The sequence below is a fragment of the Phocoena sinus genome, chromosome 20 (genome assembly GCF_008692025.1).
Source record: "Phocoena sinus isolate mPhoSin1 chromosome 20, mPhoSin1.pri, whole genome shotgun sequence".
NCBI classification, from domain to species: domain Eukaryota; kingdom Metazoa; phylum Chordata; class Mammalia; order Artiodactyla; family Phocoenidae; genus Phocoena; species Phocoena sinus.
In genome coordinates, this window is record NC_045782.1 from 39,493,722 (window position 1) to 39,511,507 (window position 17,786).

The window sequence follows — 17,786 nt, forward strand, 5'->3', positions numbered from 1 at the left end:
GAACCTCCATACTGTTCTCCATAGTGGCTGTATCAATTTACATTCCCACCAACGGTGCAAGAGGGTTCTCTTTTCTCCACACCCTCTCCAGCATTGTCTGTAGATTTTTTGACGATGGCCATTCTGACTGGTGTGAGGTGATACCTCATTATAGTTTTGATTTGCATTTCTCTAATGATTAGTGATGTTGAGCATCCTTTCATGTGTTTGTTGGCAATGGGTATATCTTCTTTGGAGAAATGTCTATTTAGGTCTTCTGCCCATTTTTGGATTGGGTTTGTTTTTTTGATATTGAGCTGTATGTAAAATTTGGAGATTAATCCTTTGTCAGTTGCTTCATTTGCAAATATTTTCTCCCATTCTGAGGGTTGTATTTTTGTCTTGTTTATGTTTTCCTTTGCTGTGCAAAAGCTTTTAAGTTTCATTAGGTCCCATTTGTTTATTTTTGTTTTTATTTCCATTTCTCTAAGAGGTGGGTCAAAAAGGATCTTGCTGTGATTTATGTCATAGAGTGTTCTGCCTAAATTTCTGTTCCTCTAAGAGTTTTATAGTGTCTGGCCTTAAATTTAGGTCTTTAATCCATTTTGAGTTTATTTTTGTGTATGGTGTTAGGGAGTGTTCTAATTTCATTCTCTTACATGTAGCTGTCCAATTTTCCCAGCACCACTTATTGAAGAGGCTATCTTTTCTCCATTGTATATTCTTGCCTCCTTTATCAAAAATAAGGTGACCAGGGCTTCCCTGGTGGCGCAGTGGTTGAGAGTCCGCCTGCCGATGCAGGGGACACGAGTTTGTGCCCCGGTCCGGGAAGATCCCACATGCCGCGGAGCGGCTGGGCCCGTGAGCCATGGCCGCTGAACCTGCGCGTCTGGAGCCTGTGCCCCGCAACGGGAGGGGCCGCAACAGTGAGAGGCCCGCGTACCGCCAAAAAAAAAAAATAATAAGGTGACCATATGTACTGTTTGTTTTGTTTCATTTTGTTTCTTCTGCTGAAGCCAGTTTGAGGTGAGTTTATGACACTTGCAATAAAGTCTTATAATTCATTCAACAAATGTTTATTGACATAGAGTTCTGTGGAAGCCCTGAGAAGGGAATGATCAGTTTGGCTTGGGTGGAGCTGGGGAAGAGGTTGGTTTACGCAGGGACGTTGAAAGAGGGAGGCCATTCCAGAGAGCGGAAACAACCTGAGCCAAGGCCCACGGGCCTCAAAATGTGTGGTCCATTTCCTTCTTTTCTTTTTCTTTTTTTTTTGCCCGTGCCATGCGGCTTATGGGATCTTAGTTCCCTAACCAGGGATTGAACCTAGGCCCTTGGCAGTGAAAGTGCGGAGTCCTAACCACTGGAGGGCCAGGGAAGTCCCTGTGGCCTGTTTCTGACCAGCAGACTCCTAAAGAGTATATTGAAGAACAAACAGTAAGGCAGGGACCAAACTCTCAAGGGATCCTGTGAGCCATGCCAAGGAGTTTAACCCTTTGGTCAAAGGAGGACATTTAAACCGTAAAGTATGTTTTCATTAAAAAAAATCTATATGTCTATATTTATATCTGTATCTATCTCTATCTCCATCTCTAACTAGCAGTAATGTGGGGAATGGATTGGAAAGAGAATCTAAAGTCATTTCAAATACTCCACGTGAGAGCAAATGAGGTCTGGACCAGTCCAAGATTGGCTGCAGCTGTCTTCTCCTGACCCCAATGGAAAGTTACCTCTTAGGGATAAGGACTTTGGAGGCACCATTTAGAGACCTGATAACTCAATCTGAGGCTGCAGAGGAACTTGCTTAGATCCCAGGTGTGACCTAAGAACGCTGCCTGCCATTATCAGTAAACAAAGGATGTTGCAGCCATCAAGCCACCATATTACAACTGCTCCGTCAGTGAGCCCTGAGGGAACTCAGGATAGAAACAAAGAATGCCCGCCATCCTGCAGTCAACTGCTGCAGCCACCCCCAATGGTGCACCCTGAGGAGACTCAGGATGAGAAAACACAGGATACTGGCCCCAATAGCTGAGGTGCATATCAAAGGAATGATTTTAATGAGCCCAGATTTTGCATCTTCCCATAGGCAAAACAGCTCTAATTTCATTAACTTGAGATGCCTGGATTTCTTTAATTAACAGTAATCTTTTGATGTTCTAACTACCTGGCCTTTTTGCAAAACTCCTATATATCTTGGCTCTCCCTCTCACCTCTTCGGAACAGTCTCTCAGTGTTATCTGAGATGCTGTGTCCCAGGCTTGAAGCCCTTAGTATGTCTGCCGAATAAAACATAACTCAACTTTTAGGTTGTGCTTTTTTTTTTTTTTTTGGTCAACACAGGTAACATTTGATGGGATCCTTTGAGAGAAAATACCGCTAGTTTATTGTCTGATGCTAACCCATGGAAATAGTGTTAATGATGGATGGGCAAGTTCATGACTGGTTGGTAAAAAAGATGCTTCGTGGGAGTGCGACCTTGTAACGTTCATCGGTGGGCAGCTATTTCTTTAAAGCCTCGTAACTCCCTTCAGTCGCAAGAGAAGAAAAGGAATAATTTCTGATGTGGGGAGAGCTTCTGGGGCTGCGGCCCCACGCTGTGACATAGAACTGCGTAGGGAAGTTACAGCAAAGTAACTCGGCTGGTATTGAAAGTGTGGTGGACCAGTGAGGGAGGTAGCTTGTAGAAACAAAGCGGGAGGGGTCAGGAGCCTTGTTGCTGTGGTTAATAGAAGTAAACAACAGCTTGCTATCCCAGGGCCCTTCCTCGTTTCCCTCAGGCTTATCTCTCCGCTGCTGGGGTGCTGACGTCATTCCCTGCTTCTCACAGCTGCACCTCTACATCCCAGAGGAAGGAGGATCCTTAGTGGGTTTCTCCTGGCTTTCCTGGCTCCCAGGCTCTGAATTTTTGGCCTCAATTTTCATTTCTTTAATTAATTTTTATCAGAGTATAGTATAATTTCATTTCTCTTTTTAAATTAATTTTTATCAGAGTATACCTGCTTTACGATGTTGTGTTAGTGGTCATGTTTTTTGGAGGAAAGCCGACTCTTTCTGGGGGATTTAGAACTCGAGACTGCTGTGCTTGTCGCTGGGGGCGGAGGCAGGGGAGTCCAAAGGAAACGTATGGCCCCTGAGGAAGGACTCAGCTTGTTTGAGGTAGCAGCAGGAGGCAGGGATACAGCCCCAGAAATGACATTGTTTTTATTAGGGACGCCACTCCCCCAGGTGATTCTGATGCTGGCAGAACCCACATGATGATTTGTGTCCATTGCTCTAGGAAATCCGTAACTTGCGGGCAGGTAGGGCAGGCTGCTCATGGGGAAGACAGGCTGTACAGACAATGAAAGAGGTGCCCAGGGACTTCTGGGGTGGTCCAGTGGTAAAGAATCCGCCTTACAATGCAGGCGACGCAGCTTTGATCGCTGCTCAGGGAATTAAGATCCCACATGTCGCAGGGCAACTAAGCCCGCACGCCATGACTACTGAGCCCACGCGCCCTGGAGCCTACACGCTACAACTAGAGAAGACAAAAAACCTGCATGCCACAACTAAAGAGAAGCCCACGCACCACAACAATGAGCCCGTGCGCCACAACGAAAAAGATCCTGCATGCCTCGACAAAGATCCTGTGTGCCGCAACTAAGACCCAACACAGCCAAAAATAAATAAATAATAAAATAAATCTTAAAAAAAAAAAAAAGTGGTGCCCATTCCAGGGCTGTGGGGAGAATTAAATATGCTGTGTGGTTATGACTGGCATCTATACCATGCACTGGAATCCCTTCTCTATGACATTCAGGCCTCTGAGTCAGGGCCTCTGACTTTTCCTCTCCCTTAGACTGCCTCCTCTAGGTCTGATTTGGCAGCGTGAATCTGGGGGAAGCTCAGGCTGAGCAGAGTTAACTGGGTGGGTCTGGAGGACTAAAGCTCTGACAGCGAGAAGCGGATCTAGACAGTACGAGATTACAGACACAGTTAAACAGACTAGAGCCAGGCTGCCTGACTTAGAATCCCAGCTTCACAACTTACCAGCTACGTGGCCTTAGACCAGTCACTGTGTGTGTGTGTGTTTTTCCATTTCTAAATGGGGATGATAACAATACCCCACCCCCACTCCCCACCCAGGTAAGTGAGGCCCGTTTAAACCCAAGGTCCTCTCTCTCACTCTTTCCCTCCCTGGTTCCCTCCTGTCCTCCTGGAACGCATCCTATGTGACTGCCTTCGGAGAATACAATCCAACACAGATCCTTTTAGAAAAGCAGGTTTATTGGTCGGGCTGCTCACCAGGACACAGCAACACGAGAGGCTCCCCAGAGCCCACAGGAAACTGTATCTGCCCACAACTCAGGCCCCTTCAGCCCATCAGCACCAAGGGACCTCGTCCCACAATCCCCATCCTCCCTCAGCCAATGTGTCTCCAACCATCCAGAAGAAAGAAGGGAACCAACAGGAAAAAAAAAAAAAAAAAGCAAAGCTTTGTATTGTAAAAAAGATGTGTCCCCAGGCTCCCTCCCTCCACCCCTTAAAAACAATTCGCTGCAATTCTATAATGCAGAGCAGAGAAGATAAAGCACAGGAGGTAGGGGGCGAACGAGGGAGCCTTCAGCCCTCCTCTTCCGGCTGTGACTTGGGGGTGAGGGGGTCTGTCCTTGCTTCTGACAAGCCACCGTTACTGGGGAGGAACAGGGGGACTAAAGTGTCCTGAGGAGAACCTGATCAGAAATCAGGCTTTTGGACTGGAAGCAGCACCCCTCTCAACCCAAAGAGTCAGGAGAGGAACCCACAAGGCCAAGGAAGTCTTGGCAAGTTCTGCAGCTTTATTATAACTAGCTCTAGGGAAGGATCTTAAGAAACTGCCAGGAGTGGGCCAAGTCTGGGCTGCTCTACACACAGGAATTCTATACTCTCCTCCCCTCCCCTCCAGCTCTCAGCTTGGTGGCCTGGCCTTTAGCACCCAGTTCTTTTCCCCGTCCGTCTCCCTCCTACCTACCAGCTCTCTGCAGCCTGGCGCTGCCCTCTTCTGGGACCCTAATTTTCTGGGCTTTGAGAAATGGGCTGTCCCTGGAGCACCATGCCCAGTGGAGGCATGGGGTGGGGCTTACCTCTCTCTTCTTTGGATCGCGGATTTCTCACATTGCCCTCCCTTCTTATCCTGAAAATGGTCCTGCTGTCCTCGAAGAACCCCAGTAAGGTGGGATTCTTGTGTTGTGTTTCTCACGCTGCTAACGAACATTCTCTTTTCCCCCATTTCCACCTTCTACTATTTCCTGTTCTCTTTCAAAGCCATAGCCATGTGCTCCTGGGTGCAGATGCGTAAACAGTAAGTGCCCCCCGCCCCCGCTCCCCAAGGGCTCTGCCTGGCTCCAGCCTTCCTTATTGGCACCTTTTGCAGATACAGCCTGTGCTAGACCCCCATCCAAGGTCACGGCTCACTCTGCCCTCTCTCCCCCGACACTGCCCCAGATGCTCCCCAAAGCTGCTTTCACATCCTTCCAGTATGGGGTCTCCCATGTGAGCAAGGGGCCTCTTCAAGATTCACTCTTTCCTTTCACGGTAATTTTGGCTTTGAAGCCGCCAGGGATCAGGATGAGAAAGAAGAGCTCAGTGAGCAGGAATGACAGCAGCTGGGTGTGAGTGTTACGGAGAAGTGCGGGGAAGGCAGCTTGCCCAAGGGGGGCCCAATCATGGAAACGACAGCAAGTTCCTCTAGAATCCCCGACTTAGATCCCCAGGACGTGCATCACCGCCCTCTGCATTTCCACCCAGCATATGCCTAAACTGGGGCTGTCCATGGGGCAGGCTGCCTCCCCCTCCCGTCTTAACAGCCGTTAAGACTCGGAGGAGTGCTACTTGAGGGGAGGTGTTCTCAATTTAGAAATATCCCAGCCCGTTTGGGGCAGAGAGAGAATGCGAAAGAGAAAGTTCGGAGAGAGAAAGGAATCGGGGCGGGGGCGGGGAGAGGCGGGGCGGCGCGGCCTCCCGGGCACAGCCCCGCGCCCCGCTCAGTCGCTGTCGCTCTTGTCCACCAGCACGGCGTCCGACTCCTCGGTGATCTCCAGCAGCGTGTGCACGTCGGGGCTGCTCCCGCGCAGCAGGTCGGCCGCCTCGCCGCGCTCCGCGCCGCCCTCCTCTTCGTCGGCGCCTACCTCCACCATCTCGGTGGCCTTCAGCACCTCTACCTCGCCCTCGCGGATCTTCTTGACGTGGAAGGTAAATGGCGGCACCCTGTAGACCGCCGTCTTGGAGCGCGCGTAGACCACGTGATCGGGCGTGAAGGACTTCCGCAGCTTGTCTCGCGAGGTCTTAAGCTTCTCCCGCCGTTCGGCGGGGACGAGGCGCGTGCCCAGCTTGTTCATGCGCTTCTCCAGAGTGTGCCGCGTCTTCTCCAGGTTCTCCTTGGTCTTGAGGCGGGTCCTCTCCAGGTTCTCGCGGGTACGCACCTTGGTCTTCTCCATCTTCTCCTTGGAGAAGGCCTTCTTGAAGTCGTCCACGCGCCGCAGGCCGCTGCGCTTGATGCGCTCGGCGCGCGACTCCTCGATGACCTCCTCCACCTCCACCGCCTCGTCCGACGACAGCTCGAGCACCGCCGCGTCGTCCTCGGGCCGCTCGCCCTCGGCCAGCTCGTCGCCTTCCTTCTCGGGTAGCGCCTCTGACTCTTTCAGCGACTTGCCGATGCTCACTTTGGCCGGCAGTTTCACTTCATCCTAAAGGGAGATCAGAGCGAACAGATGAGGGGGCAGAGCCGGAGAACTGGGCTGGGACTTGGGGGGACGCCGGGCGAACCCGGGGCTGGGCGGTGGCACCCGTGATCCTGCGGAGTGCGTGGTACCCGTGAAATCGGCCTGGACTTGCTCGCCGTTGTATCCCCAGCGCCTGGCACAGAGCTGGACACTTCGTGGGCGCTCAAGAAATATGTATTGAATGAATAGTAGCTATACAGACAGGGCGAGGAGGGAACCGAGCTTCGCATCGGAGTCTGGCCTATGTTTTCGCACTTCAGTTAAGTATCTCTGCGGCCCTCCAACCGTCTCCTTGAGCCCTGCGACTACCCATTTTAAACCAGTCCTTACCCTTTGCGTACCAGGGACCACAACTTAACTTTGGAAATGGGCAGAGCGCCCTCTGGTGCACTGAGCCCCACACTGCCCAAGCCAGGCCCAAAACCAAAGGGCAGAGTCGGTTTAGGTTGAGGGGTGCGGGTAGGGGGACGACCTCACAGTCAATCTCAGGCGGCCCCCAAGTAGGGTAACTTGAAGGCAAGTTTACCATAAAGGGAGTGCGTTTCCCAGACTTCGTATCATTTCAGAAGAACCAGTATTAGGGAAGCAGAGCTGTGGCCCTATCTCCCTCCCCCGCCTCATACTGTTTGGCTCCACCAGTGGACATTCTCCACCCTCATGTAGAAATTGAGGAAAGAGGAGGAAGCTGGCTGGGAGCCAAGGACATGTTTTCTTCCCAACCTGGACGTTTCTTCTGGTTCTGACGTCCCTGCCTTGGAATGGAAGGGAGAGATTGCTTTTCCATTCTTGCTCTTTTCCCCCCAAACAGGAGCTCAAGGGACCAGGAGTAGGAGGACAAGAGATCCTGAAGCTCAGAGCCAGTTCTTCCCTCTTCCCCTGGGAACACCTAGCACCAGCACTGTTTTCCATTCCGGGAAGATTTTCCAAGATCCTGACTCTGGACCAACATTTCAGAATCTCAGGATCACCTCTAACCAGAAGGTAGGGGAGATTGAGCACAGACAGGAAAAGGGGACATAACCCAGAATGTAAACAGGCTCTCCTCTTTGGCCCAGACTCTCTTTAGGGACTCCCTACAAAGGAATGATAGGCAGTACTTTTTCTAAAGGGTTTTCTAAAGATTGCAGAATTGTAAGAAAACCCCATCTGAGAAAAATGAGGCAACACGAGCTGACCCGTCCCATGAACATACACACACACACGCACGCACATACACGTATACGTTGACTGCTTGGTATCTCTGTACCACCTGCTACAGAAATTCCTTCCCCAGCCCCCAACCTCTTTCCTCTTCCCTCCCATCTACATCCCCACAGAGTTTCCTGGTTTACATTGAAAACTAGGAACACCTCCTCCCAACTTCCTTCCCTCCCTGTCAATATTATTAGCAGGGACAAAGAGGGAATGCTGGCTCCACCTCTTCTCCCAAACTGGGCACAGGCTCTGCTGGGCACCAAGCCACCTCAACCTCTCGTTACTCAACTACATCTCCCAGCAGGCAAGGTGACCAGGGCTCAGGGCATGCTGGGACTTGTAGTCTCCACCTGCCACAGCTGACTGGGTACTATCATGGGCATCCTGTGGCAGTCCGTCCATCCTCTGTTTCTTATCACTCATGGAGGCATTGAAGGGGTGTTTTCCTTGCTCTGAGTGTAGGAGGGTCCCAATCTCTCTTAGCAGTCCCTCTGATTCCCAGTTGTACCCTTTGGGTCTCCCTTTTGCAATCACTTCTCCCTGCCTGCTACCCGAGCGCTCTCTCTTACACACCATGTTAGGACTCTCTATCATCTAAACTCCCGGCTACTTCTTCATCCATCTCCACCCAGAATTTACCGGCAGCCCTAGTATCAAAAAATGTCAGCTCTGATCTCTCCTTCACAGCCTCCTAGTCTAAAAACCCACCCACGCTCCCCGACGTTTGAAGGAGAATGCCTCCTTTCACCAAGCTCAGACTATGTGGATGAATTAAGGGAAGGATTAAGCTTGATGGGTGGGAAGTAGTCAGGAAACAGTCCCTGCTGCTGGAAAACAGATCCACATTGTCTCCCTGCCCCACACCAGCACCCCTGATTCTCCCCTCTGCTCCACTCCAACCCGTAAAGGCTGAGCTGGCTGGTTTTCCTGGCCTCTGGCTTCCTGGATAAAGGTCTTTGCCAGCTGAGTTTGAACGTGAACAAGGCTGGGGAGAGAGTTCCAGAATTCTTGTAGCCAATCGTGTCTTCCTAGTGCCTGATGAAAGGTCTCAAATACAACATCAGGGAGCAATCTCAGTGAGCGGAGGTTTATTCCCGGATCTGGGATTGTCTCCCCCCAGTCCAGAAAGGTACTTGGAAGCCATTCATTGTAGGCTTCCTCCAGAGTGATGGCTTACACCAGAGGAGCTGCCTTCTTGGTGGAAGGTCAGGGGATAGGGGAAGAAACTGTTTGACCTAAGTCCCGGATAATATCCAGTGGATTGGCGCTGGAGAGGACATACCACCATGACTTTAGCTTTTTGCCTCCATTAATGGATTTTGTCTTTTCTCCCCGTTTCCAAGCCAGGTTTTCCCTATGACTCACAGCTTTGGCGTGCTGTCTTGGGCCCACCCAGTTGGCCTGTTGCTACAACAACCAGCAACACAATCCCAAAACACCTCCCCCAACCCTGGGCACAGAGGCTGGGCACCCCTGTGCCACCCCTACTTCCCTGGCAGAGCTCCTAAGCTAAAGGAGGGGCCTCAGGGTGGCAAGGAGAGAGAGCTCTGTTTGTTCTGTTTCTACATTTTTATTAAACAAAACCACCAGTCCCAACAGGCTTGGTTTCCAGAGTTACCTTTAATGACCAGGTCTGAACAAAAGCATGCACAGCTTCCCCTGCCCCCCACCAAGCACACACAGCTCCCCAACCCAGGAAAGCACCAATCCAGGATGAATTTTAGAGGAGCCCCAGGATGGCTTCCAGCCCCTTCCTCTCCACTCCCTAACCCCGCTATATGAACTTAAGATCCTCTGACTTGGGAAGATTTTTATATTATTATAATTTAATTGAGCACCTACTATTTGCCTGGTCCTTGGCCAGGCACTTCACATTTGTCAGGGAGAAGGGACAGGTGTCATATGGCTCTGGGTAGAGCCTCTCTTGACTTAGTTCTGTACCCAACCACTGCCTGTGAATGGCCAGAGAAGACATTGCAGAGGTCATTCAGGGACCCAGGATCTGGATCTGCTCAGAGACCATGTTAGAGGAGGGTGCAGATGGGGAGAGGTGAAAGAGAGGGCAGTCTTAAAAACTCAGGACCTCCACTTTAGGTTGCCAGGACAAGGGGGTGAAAGACAGTAAAGGTAGAAGGCTCCTTCTTTTCTGCTATAGCATGATTCTCAACAGGGGGCATGTTGCCCCCAAGTGGGTGGAAATTGGTTCTTGCGGGGGAGGGCACAAATCTTAGATATTGCAATAGTCTGTGGGGCTCCAAAGAGTCCTGATATATAGTATACCTGTAGTGTTAAAATTTCATGGGAAATAGATAAGTAATGAGAACCTGTTGTATAAAATAAATAAAGTAAAATAAAATTCAAATAAAAAAAAATCTCATGGGGGAGAGGACAATTAGGGGAAAAAAATGTCTAAAAGGACTCCTTAGGAGAACGATATTAAACAAACAAACAAAAAGGTTGAGAAACACTGTGCCATAGGGAGGCCAGAGCCAATGAAAATGTACCCCCTTCTGGCCTCCTGAGTTGGCAGCTTTTGGGTGCCCCACCCAAGGCAGGATCTGGCAAACATAAGGGATCTCTTTGCAAAACACTTTCTAAAAAAAACTGGAAAAAAATAAGTGTCAGTGTTTTCCCGAACTGTAGAGAGCGGGTAGAGAGGGCACAGAACAGACCCCAGGCCTGGGCTTCATGAGGGCCCTCTCCGAAGAGGCTTTGAGCCAAACTGGTCTGTCCCTGAGGAGGAGGCAGAGGGGGAGGGGAGGGGAGGGGGAATCAGAAGTGTGGGCAGTTGCAGGCTATCTCATGCAGGCAGCCGTGGGTGCAGCTCAGGTGTGGTGTCTGGAGCATCTACTGTTAAGACAGAAACCAAGACTTAGGGGATGGCCCTTCCCATCACCTCCCACCCCATTGCCTGAACTCCCCATAATGAGAGAGTGTTTTCACAATACCCATCACCCAGTCACAAGGGACAGTGGCTTGGAAGAGACCAGCCACCCTGGACTGGCCACTGCTAAGCAGTGAGCTGGGGGTGGACTGGGTGTGTGACACCCCATGCCCACGACCCCATGTGACCCAGGAGACCCTAAGTACCCCCACCGGCTGTTGGCTCCTCTGGGGTGGGCAGAGGCCCAGGCTCTGGGTAATAGGGCAGGGTCCTAGGTGTCTGGTCAAAGGGTGGGAGCTCAGGCACTGTCTCAGGCTTCAGGTCAAAAGGCTCAGTCTCAGGCAGAAGGTCAAAAGGCACGATCTTGGATGTGGCCAGGTCTGAGGGTACATTCAGCTTCTTCTTGGGCTAAGATGAGGAAAAGGGGTTTAAGTGGCGCTTGGGATGGGTGTGGACGGAGTTGGGGGAAGGAAGCCTTGGTTGGCATGCAGAGTTGGGGCTGGTGAGTAGAGGGGAGGGGAGCACACAAGGATTAGGATGGAAAGACACCACAGTTTAAATGCTTCAACAAGAGGGCCCCAGGGCCGAAAGGGGAGGGACAAACCCAGGCCCATGAATTAATAACCACAGTTTAATCAGAACCACCTCCCTGCCTCCCTCTAGAATCTTCTCCAGTCCCATCCTTGGCCTCCTACCTTCTACCCCGACCCTGCTGTGGTCGTGGGATGATGCTGTTGGAGGTTGCAGTGATGGGGGAAAGAAGCTGCTGGGGGCGGGGAAGGAGTTTTCTAAGAGGCCACTTGTTAGACTCCAACTGGGGAGTCTCCAAGGAGTAAAAGAGAAGGCAAACAACTTCACTGTCTTGAGTCAGATGCTGCTGATCCCAGTTATTCCCCAGGGCAGGGTGGGCACGGGTGCCGCCCCGGATAAGGAGAGGGAGAGGCATGGAAGAGGGACATCCTGGCTATTTCCCTTTGGCCACATCCCCACCTCCTGCCTCCCTTGCCACCCATCCCCCCACCCACTTATAGGCTATCAGACAGATGCACAGAGAAATCAGGATCAAAAACAAAGCTATTGATATTTTGGGGAATTCCCTGGCGGTCCAGTGATTAGGGCTCTGCACTTCCATTGCAGGGGGCATGGGTTCGATCCCTGGTTGGGGAATTAAGATCCTGCATGCTGCGCGGTACGGCCAAAAAAAATCCCCCAAAACCAAGCTGTTTTTACAACCAGTGGGCCTATGTCCTGAGGCACCCAGCAGCAGCTCCCAACTCTCCCTCCTGAGTGGCTGAGCTGCCACTCTTGCTTTGGACAATCAGGAGAAGTCAGGGGAGAGGGATATTTAGGGGCACTACCAGACTCCAGCGACAACAGTGTTGAGTAAGGCGTGCAGCCACAAATACCCAAAGAAGCAGGTGCCCACCATCCCCGTAGGATACAGGGAGAAGGGGTGAGTGGCAGGGAGGCTGAGGAGAAAGGAGCCAATGTGGTCCTCTCTTAGCCAGGGGACACCCCTGCTGGCCAGGGAGCTCCACTCCTTATACCCAGCACCCCTCTCCTCCACTGCCATTGGTGACCACACATTGCCTCTGCTTCAGCACTGTGAAGCTGAGCAGCTAATGACCACCAGCCGTAGCCACTCAGCTCGCGCGCGCGCGCACACACACACACACACACACACACACACACACACACACACACACGGCAGCCCCAGTGCCAGGACTGTGCAACTATCTCCCTCAGAGAATGAAGGAGCCAGAACTAGCTTAGGGCTAGCCTCCCCCCCGATTTCTTCTGCACAGCCCGGGAACAGAAGGGGGAGGCCGGGAGCAGAAAGTGTAGCAGAAGAAGAGGTACACCTGGGCTCTTGCCCCAGCTTTGACCCCCAATCACTTGAATGACAGTAGGCAAGTGACTTCCCCTCTCTGGGCCTCAGCTTCCTCCACTACAGAATAAAAGAGCTGAAGTTGATTATCTCCAAGGCATCTTCCAGCTCAAAAAGTCTACAGTGACAGAGTGATGAAATACTCACCATGGTATGGTTCAAAATAATAGAACAAAGCACCACTCATCTCTGCAGTTGGTTGCCTAGCAACAATATTCCCTTTCCCTATCAGTTGCGCACTCTGTGCCATCTCCTCCCTTTTTGATTTTGACCTTTACGATAGTCAGACTTTATTTGCTTTAAAAAGAAAAATCAGAGGGAAGAATATGATCTCCTTTGGTCTTAGGAATACGTCTAAGAATATGCTCCCATGCTCCCTGCTTTGGATCCAGTGACCAGGAAAAACAACCCAAAGCTAGCTCTTTGGAGGAAGGGTATGGTAAACACTCTCTCCACTAGGCCACCGGGGTAGGGGGTGAGAGGGACCAGAGCCCCAAGTTGGGAAGAATTTTGGACAAAAGTGTGGGGTTCTTCTGGAACCAGATAGCCCTGATTTGCTTTGAGTCCAGGAAGGAGCTATAGGTTGGGTTAGGATTTGAGGAGGAGAAGCCAGCAGGCCCTCGTTCCAGTCCTGGTATCCTCCCCTTTAATGCCCATGAGCCACCTAAGCCCTTAAATGCTTCCTGGTCCTGTCCTCAAGCGCTTGGAGCAGGTCTGATGGGTCCATGGGTAGGACCCATGCCTCATCAAAACTGCCTCATCAAAACTACTTTGGAAAATGTTTAGCCTCCCTTTCTGGATTCTAGAAGAACTCTAACAATATCCAAATTAGTCGTCGTCTGGGAGAATTGGCTTCTTAATGACCACAGCTCCTCCTATTGCATGGTGCCCACAGTTGGCCTGATCTTCCCAGCGGTTCTCAGTCCACTACCCCTAGCTACTAGTAGAATTCACTTCTCTCGTTCACTAGCTGTTGCCTAATGAGGTGTCACCTGACAGGATGGGATGCCAACTGCTAGTTTTTGTTTGGGAGACAGGAAGGGAAATGCCAAAGAAGGACAGTAATGACTCAGAAGTGGGTTCAAGGTGAGGGCCCTGATACCCTGTGATGGGAAGGGCTGAATTTCGTGTGTGTCTGTGTGTGTGTGTGTCTGTGTAGGGAGGTGTCAAATGCAAACATAACCCGTGAAATCATTATGTCTAGCAGTTCCCTGAATCCGGGTGGGGTCACACAAGGGATTCCCTCCTTTATCCCCCAGGAAGAAGGTGTGGGAGGCCAGATGGCTTGATCCCACAGCTGAGGCCTTCCCACCCTTTCATGCTCCCTCCACCTCACCCCCCCTTGCCACATCACCACCTCCCACGTCTGCAGTGGGGAATACCGTACCACTTCCCCTGCTCCCACACTGGAAAACTCACATCATCCCAGGAGGCCTTTTTCCAAATCTCTCTGCCTGGCCACCCAAACATCCTACCCCCTCAGCCTGAGTTTATCGTAAATGTTGCTGCCCCCAGTCTTCCCTATTAGGTCTGCCAAGGCCCAGAGCTATTTTTACCTCATTCTCTTCCCAGGCCTGCAGATCTCAGGGAGGAGCAGCCTCCAACTTCCTCCAGAAGCTGAGTACTCCACCCCCTCGCCCCCACCTGGAACATCTGCCCTGCAACTCAGGGAAGATTCCCTGTTGCTGGAATCTTTTCCTTACCTCTGAGCTCCTCTGTGGGTCGGGACCACTTTAGGTATTAGTTATTTCTCCTGTGGCTTGGGGGCTCAGGGTCCCCAGCTTGAGCTCTTCCTTCTCCCTCAACTCTCTGTCCCCCACTGGCCTTGACGCAGTCAAAGCCACCCTGTGATTAGACCCCCTCCCCACGGCAGACACACAATATACAGACACACAATCCGTGCCAACTGCCGAGAGGCAGTAACAGAGACACGCTATTGGCCTCTGCACAGAAGTCTCTCTCCATACCTGTCCTCTCAGAATCTCCATCTTTGACATAAGGAGGTTTACCTCCAGGCTGAGAATTTTCCCAGGTTCTGCGGTCTGGAACATTTCAAGTGAGAAGAGTCACCCATCCAAGCCCTACATGGCTCCTCTCTACCACACCAGGCTCTGGAGAAAAGACAGAGCTGGCTTGCTGCCCCACACCCCTGCCCTGTTCTCCTTGCTTTGATGTACCCCAGCACTAGGCAGTTCTCTTTAAAAGTCACACCACACACACACGCACACACACACACACACACACACACCATCCTACTTCCTCGGAGCAGTTAAATTAAGTAGAAACAATTCTGGGCAAATATTTTCTATCAGATAGTGCTATATGGGGGAAGCAAACTGCTTAAAGGCCAAGTACCTCTCAGGAGGAGTCCCTGGGTGCTGGTGGGTTGGGGGAGCGCCACTTCAGCCTCTGTCCCACCACCACCTCCTCAGATAAGTGTCAGCTCACGTATGTCTACTGCCCCCAAACCTGTCCCAGTCTGCATTTCTCTTAGCTCCACCACACTGACCAAGCCAAGGACCTCACCACATCCCTGATGGTCACTCAGAACTCAGTGTACCAGGGCTGCTGGGCAGTCAGTGAAACCACAGCTTCCTGACAGAAGTCCTCTCCCTGGGGGGATGTGGGAAACGTGGCCGCCTTTTCTTTCCATTCCCTTCGGTAGGGGCAGGAAGGGGAAGAGGGGACATAGACTAACCCTTCCACCCCCACGATCTCACCTCCTTGGGTGGGAACATCAACCAGGCCCGCGGGGAGCAGAGAGGAGGCAAGGCTGGGCACATTCCCACGCCATCAAAGATCACGGAGCGCTCGGCTCAGACCCACCCCTAATGGGATTGGAGAGGCAGAGTGGAGAGGAACAGCAATGCTGAGATTCCCAGGTTTACATGGGGTTAGGATACCAAAACTCCATTTTCATCCGGGCGGGAGGAATGGGGAGAGGTGTAAAGGAAGCAACAAGCTGTCTGGGCGGAGCCTGGGGCGCGCCAGCCTCCCGCCGCCTGTCCTCCAGCTCCTCGGCCGCCCCCGCAGGCATGCGGGGTGACTCACGGCGCTCAGATCGCGGGGCCCCGGGTGTGGGGAGCTGTCCCCTCCCCTCCACCAGACCCTCTCGCACTCCTCAGGCCGCGGGCCACCCTCCCGCCGGCTGCTTCCAACAGACTGAGGGTACATGCACGCCGCGGGCTAGGGTGTCCACAAGGGCCGAAAGTGCCGCGAGGCGGGAGCAGATCGCAGCGAGGGGGCGGCGTGGGCGGCCTAGGCTGATGCGGGGTCCGCGGGGGCGTGCTGGCAGTCGCGTCCCTCGCCTGGCGCAGCCGCCGCAGTGCGTGCCTGAGCCCTGAATCACCCGCTATATCGGGCGGGCAGCGCCGGAGGCCCCAAACACGGGCCGCGCCGCCAGTGTCCGTTTACAGGGGGCCCCAACGGCCGCCAGGCACCGCGGCTCTCCCCAAAACTTCCTCCAAGTAGGAAGACTTTTGACAGAGCCATGTCGGGAGCGATCTGCGAGGGGCAGTGTCCCCGAGTCCAGCCCCTAACTCGGTTCCGCTACGCGTTTGACACCAGAGGCAGGGGCTGGGTGAGGGAGCGCAGGATGCAGAGCGCGCCCCTCTGTGCGCTCCAGGAGCCCGCCGCCCATCCCACTCCACCCCAGGAACGCTCGCAGGAAGGAGGGCGGGTCCCCCGAGCCGGGCCAGGCTGGCGGGAGAGCCGCGCCTCGGGTAGGTCCCCCCACCCCAAGCCCCGGGCGGGGGACGGCGGGCCTCTGGGCGGGGTCCGCCCGCCAGCTCACCTGGTAGATCATGACTTTAAAGTTGCGGCGCCGCAGCAGCTCGGCCTCGTTGACCTCCAGCTTCTTGATCTGGCCGGCCTGGCGTTCCAGGCTGCCGCGCACGGTCTTCACGTTGACGCTGACCTTGCGCACCTTCTCTAGCAACTTGCTTACGGTGTTGCTGGTGGTAGCGTGTGCCTTGCCCAGCTTGCTTAACTCCCCCTGTATGCTCTGCACGGCGCCCTCCATCTCCGCCTGCCGCTCCTCCAGCTGGGCTTGGGTCAGCTGGATCTGGTCGACGGCGCCAATGATTTTGTCCAGAAGGCTCAGTACCATCACGCCGTTCACCTGGTCGGATTTGATCAGCTCCTCAGAGCCGGCCCCCGACGGCTCCTCCGCCGCCGGAGTCCCCATGGTGGAGGACCCCTGGTCCCCGGCGTCGGGGTACCCGGGAAGCGGCTGCTCGATGATGTGGAGCTGGGTGTCCTCCATGGCTGCCCGGAGCCGTGCGGGGCCGGCCGGGTGGAGCTGGAGCTGAAGCGGGAGACCCGGAGAAGAGGAAGAGCGGGAGGGGGCAGAGCGAGAGAGAGCGGATAGCGGAGGAAATTCGAGCCGCGTCCGTGCGCACCGGGATGGCGGCCAGAACTGTGGGGCGGGGATCGGTGAGTTGCCCAGCTCCCAGGCCAAATCCCGGAGTCTCGTCCCCCATTGGCTGGCTCGGCCCCAGAAAGGGAGGGACCGGGGCAGAAGGGGAGACCGATGCTAGGGAAGGGGGGGCGACCCAGGGGGACCCAAGAGCCGAGCGCCCCACCCTTCCCAGGATGGTTGGAATAGTTGGAGCGGGAGACTAGGGCCTCCGCTGGTAGCGGAGGCGGCGGGAGCGGGACTGGGGCGGAGGAATGTGAGCTGCGGTAGGAAAACAGGTCCTAGAGTGTTGCTCTACTTTTCCCTCTCGCTCTTTTCGCTCACCGGCTAACCCACCTCCCCCTTTTTAAGTTCTAGATTAGGTCGTCAGGTGGGACACGATATCCTGAAGTTACGTGCAAAATATTGTAGTATTTGCCTGTGTCCAGTTTTTGAGAGGGAAAGGATCCATGGCTTCCACAATCTTTTCAAAGGGGCCTCTAACTACCCACCCCACGAAGTTACCCACCACTGTTCTAAAAGGTTGGGGGTCGTTTGCGGAAGGGAAGGGAGAACTTAAGTTAGAGTCACAGCGGTGGTAAGCGTAACCAAGCTCCTCTAGGCTCCTCTTAGAATTATTCTAACAGAGGAAGATTAAGATGGGCAATAAAGTAAAAACTAAAGCTTTTTACTCACTAAAAATCA

General features: G+C 53.1%; 1 protein-coding gene across 1 annotated transcript; it reads right to left on the bottom strand.

The window, feature by feature from the left end:
• Positions 1-4,224: 4,224 nt before the first annotated feature.
• On the bottom strand, positions 4,225-17,119 carry CAVIN1 (caveolae associated protein 1). Its single transcript, XM_032616574.1, has 2 exons — positions 16,479-17,119; positions 4,225-6,683 (listed from the first exon to the last, which is right to left on the bottom strand). Exons 1-2 carry the CDS (start codon positions 16,947-16,949, stop codon positions 5,982-5,984), a joined length of 1,173 nt encoding a protein of 390 aa, XP_032472465.1. The 5' UTR covers positions 16,950-17,119; the 3' UTR covers positions 4,225-5,981.
• Positions 17,120-17,786: the final 667 nt, after the last annotated feature.

What these genes read in the sequence shown, in the direction of transcription:
- CAVIN1 (XM_032616574.1), bottom strand. Translation starts at nt 16,949, where the DNA reads ATGGAGGACACCCAGCTCCACATCATCGAGCAGCCGCTTCCCGGGTAC. An exon ending in TTAAAGTCATGATCTACCAG is followed by an intron (nt 6,684 to 16,478) that starts GTGAGCTGGCGG and finishes ATCTCCCTTTAG; the next exon opens with GATGAAGTGAAACTGCCGGC.